The sequence below is a fragment of the Ovis canadensis genome, chromosome 5, assembly GCF_042477335.2.
Source record: "Ovis canadensis isolate MfBH-ARS-UI-01 breed Bighorn chromosome 5, ARS-UI_OviCan_v2, whole genome shotgun sequence".
In the NCBI taxonomy this organism is placed as follows: Eukaryota; Metazoa; Chordata; class Mammalia; order Artiodactyla; family Bovidae; genus Ovis; species Ovis canadensis.
Genome location: NC_091249.1, coordinates 59,996,025 through 60,004,131, shown reverse-complemented (window position 1 = coordinate 60,004,131; position 8,107 = coordinate 59,996,025). Strand labels below are relative to the sequence as shown.

General features: G+C 45.2%; 1 protein-coding gene across 1 annotated transcript; it reads left to right on the top strand.

Moving 5' to 3' along the window:
* The first annotated feature begins 4,246 nt into the window (after positions 1-4,246).
* Positions 4,247-7,315, top strand: IL9 (interleukin 9). Its single transcript, XM_069592888.1, has 5 exons — positions 4,247-4,360; positions 4,476-4,511; positions 4,596-4,628; positions 5,599-5,730; positions 7,205-7,315. Exons 1-5 carry the CDS (start codon positions 4,247-4,249, stop codon positions 7,313-7,315), a joined length of 426 nt encoding a protein of 141 aa, XP_069448989.1.
* The last annotated feature ends 792 nt before the right edge of the window (positions 7,316-8,107 follow it).

Below are 8,107 nucleotides of genomic sequence, written 5' to 3'. Positions count from 1 at the left end.
ACACGGCTCGTTTCTGAAGAAGCATTCCAGATGGAACACTCCTATCCTTCCGCGAGGTGGGCCTAGGTGACCTACCCAGACTCCGATGCAGGTGAGCGTGGGCGGTACTGATGCTTGGAAAGACTAGCTGACCTGCCCAAGAAGCACCAGTGTCCACGGATCCCCTTTCCCTGGCACCAGCTCCTAGAGGGCAGGGGGAGGGTGGGTGACCCAAGGCTTACTCGCTGGTCAGGCCAGGATTAGGCCCAGGGGGAGAAAAGAAGGTAAGTTCACCCACTTCTTTTGACTTCATTATGTAAAGCTCTTTCCAGTAAACCAGGCCCTACCTGAGACTCCTTGGTGGGTCACGGCTACACCAAGAGAAGACGCTTTGCTCGTGGGACCACCGAGCTCACGCCATAGACAGCCGCAGGAAGTAATACACTTGGGCCTTCTGCATTTCAGAGAACCTGGCCGCCAAAGATTCCAAGGCCCCCAGTCCCTTTCCATCTGTATGGAGGGCTGACCTGAATAAGCAAAGGACAATGGGAGAAGAGACGCAGGGCCACCAGCTTCTAGCTGCGCCCTTCTCAGGAGTGGGAGACAGCCGGCCGTATCTTCTGAAAATAAGGAATGCCGTATGTCAACTAGGCCAGGGGTAGGCTACTTTTTTCTATAAAGGGTCAGAGGCTCAATATTTTAGACATCACAGGCTACATACGTTCTCTGTCATGAAGTCTTCTTTTCTTTTATCTATTAATTGTAATTTTTACTGGGGTATAGTTGCTTTACAATTTTGTGTTAGTTTCTGCTATACCACGAAGCGAGTCAGCTGTATGTATATATATAAATATATCCCTTCCCTTTGGCCCTCCCTCCCAGCCTCCCATCCTGCAACCACCACCCCACACCTCTAGGTCATGACAGCTCTGAGTTGAGTTCCCTGCTCTACACAGCAGCTTCCCACAGCTATCTATTCTACACACGGCAGTGGACATACCTCATTCCCAATCTTCCAACTTATTCCCTGCCCAACCTGTGGCCACACGTCCATTCCCTACATCTGCATCTCTATTCCTGCCCTGCCAATAGTTTCATCTGTACATTTTAACAAACCTTTGAGAGGATTAAAAACTATTGTTAGCTTGCAGAGCTTACACTGAATCTGGCAAAAAAAAGTTATAGCTTGTTGACTCCTAACCTAGACTGCGTTGTCCTGTCAAATTCAACCTAAGGCTATCTAATCTACATTACCTGCTGTATAAATATTTCTCTTAATTTTTATAAGAATCCTCTGAGATAGGCTTTATATATGACAACCCCATCCCCAGTTCATCCTGTTTTATGGTCAAGAGACGGTAGCTTGGAGAGGTCAAGACACCTACCCAAGGCCATGTGTTTAACAAATGGTAGCAGTAAGATCTGAATCCAGGCAGCCTGTTCTCAGGGTTCCTGGTCTTAATCGTGACACCATACAATCCCCTCAGTAGCTGACTTTGGACGAGTCCATATTTCTTTCTGGGCACACCCCCATCTGCAGTGAGTGGAGACTTCCTCGCGTGAGAGGTATACCTGATGTCATGGCAAGTGGTTCCCGTGGTTCATACACACAGCATTAAATAATGTTGATTCAAACAGTGAGATGACTGGCCTTTCAAATCTCTTAAAACTTCCAGTGATGTCAGGGAAAAAGGCTCAGTCTGACCCTCACATGTCTTTAACATCTCTCCAGCATGTGCTGGTTTCCGTTTATATTAAGAGCTTCCCATTTTTACTGAGTTTCAAGGTTCAGGGTCTTCAGTAGGCAGTGAAACCTAGCTAGAATTTAGGACCACTCTTCTGTTCTTATCATTACTTTCTCTTGTTGCTTCACAGTTTCATTGTTATTGTTTTTATGATTATTTTCTGTTTATGTAAAGTGTTAGTGTTGCTATTGTTGCAATTCTCTTCTTCTTTCCTTCATGGTTATAAGATTGCTGCTGAAGCTCCTGCCATCACATCCATGCCCAAACTGGTAAGGGCAGGTTTCAGCTACTCTTTTCTCCTTCTACCAAGAAAGCAAAAGAATTATACAGACCTCACATTGAACAGAACATGTCACATGGTGGCCTGCAGCAGCAAGAGAGCCTTAAAAAGTGAATGTTTGGCTGGGCACTTGCCACCCGGAACTAATCAGGGTCCTACCTTCAGGGAAAGGGAACAGACACCAGGCTTGGTAATAAGTGTTTATCATAGGCTAGGGGGCCTTTGAACCTTCTTCTTCATGCCTGCGGAGCATAGGCTTGGAAGTCAGAGGGGTGGGAGGATTTGAGGAATTAAGCAGAAAGCCAATTTCTTTTTATCTTGTTTGCCACCAAGATACTGCTTTTCTTGAGTGCAGCCACACACCAATGATCCATCGCCACTCCTAAGAAACAACAGGCACTGAGAAAAGCAAAAACGTCCCAGAGTCTTAGAGAAGGAGGAGGAGTGGTGAGAAATCTTATGGACTTGCTCCTGTGGCCGCTATGGCACGGCGCCCAGCAGAGCGCCTTTTCAGTCTCTGTTGCATAGAAGATGCACTTCCGTCATGTCCGACTCTGTGCGGCCCCATAGACGGCAGCCCACCAGGCTTCCCCGTCCCTGGGATTCTCCAGCAAGAACACTGGAGTGGGTCGCCATTGCCTTCTCCAATACATGAAAGTGAAAAGGGAAAGTGAAGTCGCTCAGTCGTGCCCGACTCTTAGCGACCCCATGGACTGCAGCCCACCAGGCTCCTCCGTCCATGGGATTTTCCAGGCAAGAGTACTGGAGTGGGGTGCCATTGCCTTCTCCTTCTTAAGCGCACACACCTCCAAATATGTACCCTAGATCTAAAAATCTTATAAAATCTCAGTTTATGTTCACCTTCCTTACTATTTCGAAAAATTTTCATATTAGTGATTTGACCCAGAAACATCTAGTAATGGCCCATTGTTCCCCAGGCACTTTCCCAAGTGCTGAGGATACAGAGGTGAGCTATATCCTCAAGCGGCACATATCCTGATGGAAAAGGCAGACAAATACACACATACACACACACACACACACACACACACACACAGGGAAGCAGGAGAGTCAAAATATGAAGGTCTGGACCTGGAGGTCAGACGTCTGGGTTTGAAGACAAAATTTGTTGCTTTCTGGCTGTGTGCTTTTGGGCAAATTTGGTTTTGGGCAAATTGCCTCTCTGTGACTAGTTTCCCCATCTATAAAATAAAATAATGAGGATAATTATACTGCGTACTACTTAAGGACACAGTAAGACTGCTTTTTGGCTCATAGCGATAAGAACAGCTTCGCCAAAAAATCAAGAAGGTAAGCTGCAGTCAGTGTTTTAAAAGATTTTAAAAGGAGATGACACGTTAGTACGAACCTCATTTGATGGCTGTATGCATTACATGGCTTAATTTCCATAAAGCGGTTAGAACTGTGGCTAGTATGTACTAAGTACTCGATAAATGTTAACTATTGTCTTATTTTGAGCACAGAGTTTTTAACTGGATGTTGCACAGTGCTATGGAAGTTCCTTAAAGATGCCAAGGAATCCTCCAGGCCAGTTTTAACAGGCATTGTTGCCGCATTCCTGTGCCTTAGTTGAAGACTTCCTCCTTCAGTCACTTGTTCAAAGATGCATTTCATCTGTGTGAGGTAGAGACTCTGGCCCCAGGCATGGAAGCCAAGGTTAAGATTGGGGAGCAGAATATAGTTGGACTGAAGTAGTAATGATGCAATGATGTGTCTGAGCTTGCAAAACCCTGATGACAGGACAACTCTCCTGCGCTATTTCTCATCTTCCCCGCCCCCCACCCCCTTCGTTAGAATACCAATGACTGGCTATTATATCAGCATTTCCAATAAAGTTAAAAGGGGGAAATACAGACAGGCTTCATGGAAAGTATTTTCACTCTCACAACCAGAACCTTAAAAAAATTATCGTTTTAAGATCTTTAGCTTTTCCTACAGCATTGTGGCACCTAACTTTTTGAAAAGCATCATTTCTGAGGAATGATACTTTCTGGGACAACGTAACATAGTCTTCGCCAAGTGACTCAGTTTGAGATATATGTATACATACACAATTTTTTTTTCAATGTCAGGTGGCCCAAACTTACAGAGAAAAAGTGGGCATTGGTATCAGTTTGATGTCAGGGTTTTCCCATGTTAGTGGCTTTAAATACAACGTGATCTGAAGGCATCTGAAGGCATTTGAAATCATTTGAAGACTAAGCTCCAGCTCTGTGTCAAGATGCTCCTGGCTGTGGTCCTTGCCTCTGCCCTGTTCCTCTGCTCTTCAGCCAGCCAGGGGTGTTTCACCTATGTGGGAATCAAGAACATTGTGTACCTCATCGACAACCTGCAGGTAAGATGCAAAGGCGGGGCACCAGTGGGAAAGGCAGCTATTGAAAATTGAAGTGAAATATAAGAGGATGAACAACATACCACTCTTCATGGGTTCTTGTTTCTCTACTTTTTAGAAAGACACATCTTCAAACTGCAGCTGCAGCACCGATGTAAGTAGATGCTCTTAAGAACTTTCGAAACTGATTTTAATATTCTCATCTGGGATCTTCACATCTGAAATTCCTCTTTTGCAGGCGGCTGATTGTTTGTGTCTGCCCATGTCCTCTGTAAGTATAGTAAAAGTGAATTATCTTGATCTTGTTTTATCTTAAGCTTTTAAGTCAAAATTGTTCGATTTGATGTATTTTAAGTAAGAAAGTGTGACTACATTACAATCATTACAGATTAGTAACAATTTTGAAAACCTTTCAAAATCTTGAAATTCTATACTGTACACATTTCTTTGCATTTAGTCTCCCTGAGAAGTCTGAACACCTTTCAATAAAAAGAATCTTGAATGTGTTTTGAGATTAGTGGCCATGTGCACAATTAAATCAGTCTGGGATTGAGAATAGAATAAGTGATGTCATTCCTAGCTCATTGTTTTCTAATCCATTTACTGGTAACTCCAGGGTTGCAAAACAATGTAGATAAGATGACAGCCCTTTGTCCTTCCTCTGGCCTCAACTGTTCATATGCTCTGTCTTCTCCCTCTGTCTGTCCCTCCCTGCTTCTCTCCTTCCCTCCCTGTACTTCTCTTCAGCTGATTTATAGTGGTTATTGCAAGGTTTGAAGGCTGACCTCCGGGAGGATAGGGTGTCTGAGATTGCGGGTGGAGGGGAAGTAAAAAGGGTTTCCGGGGAGGAAAGCTTCTGAGGAGGAACCACACATTTATGCCCTAGCCCATCCCCTGGGTTTATAATCCACACTTTTAGCTGCTGCTGCAACAATGGTGGTGGTGGTTTAGTTGCTATGTCACGTCCAACACTTGCGATCCCGTGGATGCAAGGCTCCTCTGTCCATGGGATTCTCCAGGCAAGAATACTAGAGTGGGTTGCCATTGCCCTCTCCAGGGGATCTTCCCAACCCAGGGATCGAATTCGCATCTCTTGGATGAGCAGGCGGATTCTTTACCACTGAGCCACCTGGGAAGCCCAAGTTTAGATTACACTGGTTAAATTAAAATCGCCTCTAAAAGCATTCTCTGTGATTCCTACTCAAAGCTGTTTCTTTTCCTAACTCCCTGTTATTCACCAGGGCAACTGCTCCACAGCATGCTTCCAAGAGGGCCTGTCACAGCTGAGCAACTCCACAGTGAGCACGAGATTCCGCCTGACTCTCAACCAGGTGAAGAGAATAGTCGTAGCCCTCAAGAGCAACAAGTGTGGAGTAAGTGTGTTTTTATCTGTGATGTGCTCTGGTTAGTTATTTCTGTGTGAATGTCGATGCCAACGCCACCTGAATGAGAAAGGGTGATAAGGTTGGCACTGGTAGTTCAGGGTTGATTAGAGACATCTAAGAAACCTATTCAGAATAAGAGAATTAATGTGAGCTCTGCCTGGAGGCCATGGGATCCCAGAGTCAGACACGGCTGAGCAACTGAACTGAACTGCCCGGATGGCTCATCGTTCCATCTCATTTTAAAAAACCACTCACCTCCCTGTTGGCTTTTACTTCTCTCTACCTCTTGAATAATGAAAGAATCTAGCCACATTGTAATTAGAAGCTAAATCTTGAGAATCAGGGCTATAGCCCCATACCATTCTAAATTATCCTAGAGATTCAGTTAGCTGTGTAGACAATGTGACCTGTAAGTTACAGGTTTTCTTTCCACTGAACAGGGAGGTGTTTAAAGGAAGACACATCCACATCCAGGTGGAAGCTTGTCACGTGCCCTAAACGCCTGTGTGTATATATATATATATATATATATATATATATATATATACCCTAGACCCTGGAGGAAAGGGCAGGGGGTAAACTATTTCATTACTGTTGCTACAAGGGCCCCTCCTCACTCAGTTACTGGCTTGTAGAGGATTCTGCCATCAATAGCATGCAGTTCTAGGTGCTTCATTTATACTGTTTCCCTGAATACCTGCCTTAATGACAACTGTCAGACTTACGCCCTATGCTGTGAAGGAGGAAACTGACGCTCAGTGAGGTTAACTGATTCGCCCAAGGCTACATGTTTAACAAATGGCAGTGTTGAGATTTGAACTCTGGTCTATAAAACGGCCAAATCCTGTTCTTAGTCATTGTGCTATAAAACAACCTTGGAAGGACAACCAAACAGGACAACAACAAAATTTTAAGCCTCAAAGTATCTCAAGAAGACATCCTCTAATAAGATTTAGGACCCCTTGATAAGGGTGTGTGTGTGTGGCAAGCAGGCACCTGAAATCCTACCACAAAGTCAAGCATCTGTGCCACCTACACAAATGTTAGCCCTGGAGCCTCACTCATTTGCTCCTTACCTCAAGCCCCTTACTGCCTGCACACCCTCCATCCCAATGACCACCCCTCTCCTGCTCACCAGGTTCTAGGCAGGGCAGTTTCTGGGGTTGCTGGGCTCCCTACTGTCTTAGTCCTCCTTACCTCAAGCCCCTTACTGCCTGCACACCCTCTGTCCCAATGACCACCCCTCTCCTGTTCACCAGGTTCTAGGCAGGGCAGTTTCTGGGGTTGCTGGGCTCCATACTGTCCTAGTCCTCCTTACCTCAAGCCCCTTACTGCCTGCACACCCTCCGTCCCAATGACCACCCCTCTCCTGCTCACCAGGTTCTAGGCAGGCCAGTTTCTGGGGTTGCTGGGCTCCATACTGTCCTAGTCACTCTGCCTTTTTCAACTTTCACCCCCACAGTCTTTTGCCTGTGAACAGCCATGCAACCGAACCACAACAGGCAATACGGTGACATTTCTGAAGACTCTGCTGGAAAGTTTCCAGAATGAAAATATGAGAGGCAAAGTGTGAAGCTGAAATGTTATTTATTCTATTTATTGAATTTAGAAAGCCTCCTCTTTAAGTTGTTATAATTTAAAAAATCAAATAAGCCATGTTAAATCAAAATCAGCTGTAATAATTTGTTTAAAATGTTATGTGTTTATTTTGGAATAAATAGATATGGGAAAAAAGCTCAACCTGGTCTGCAAGTGCTTATTTGTTCCCTGATGCTCAGAACAAAGAAAGCCATGAGCTCTGTCAATGAGCTGATGGGTCAAGTGAAGGTGAAATGTGTTGATCGCTCAGTTGTGTCTGACTCTTTGTGACCCCATGGACTGTAGCCCATCAGGCTCCTCTGTCCATGGAACTCTTCCGGCAAGAACATTGGAGTGGGTAGCCACTCCCTTCTCCAAGGGATCTTCCTGACTCAGGGATCGAACCCAGGTCTCCTGCATTGCAGGCATATTGTTTACTGTCTGAGCCACCAGGGAAGCTCCTGATGGATCAAATACTCCTGTAATAACTGTAAGGCTTATTCCCTGAACAAAAACTTGAAGCCTCACGAACTGTGTCTGGGGTTGTTAGGAAGGGTACATGGGAGTGGGCAGACAGTCTGAGGGTGTTGTAGGGAAGGCCAGAGGCAGAACTGAGGTACCCTATCTATGGGTTCTGTTGGAGGGATGTTCAGGGCACTGCCAAGGCATTTGGGGTCCTGAAAAGCCAACTATGTATCTGAAATGGGAGAAGGCAGCAGTTTGGTCAGGCCAGGAGATGAAGGACACCCAAGAACGTGGGCATGTGTGTTTGTAAGAGAGGAAAGCC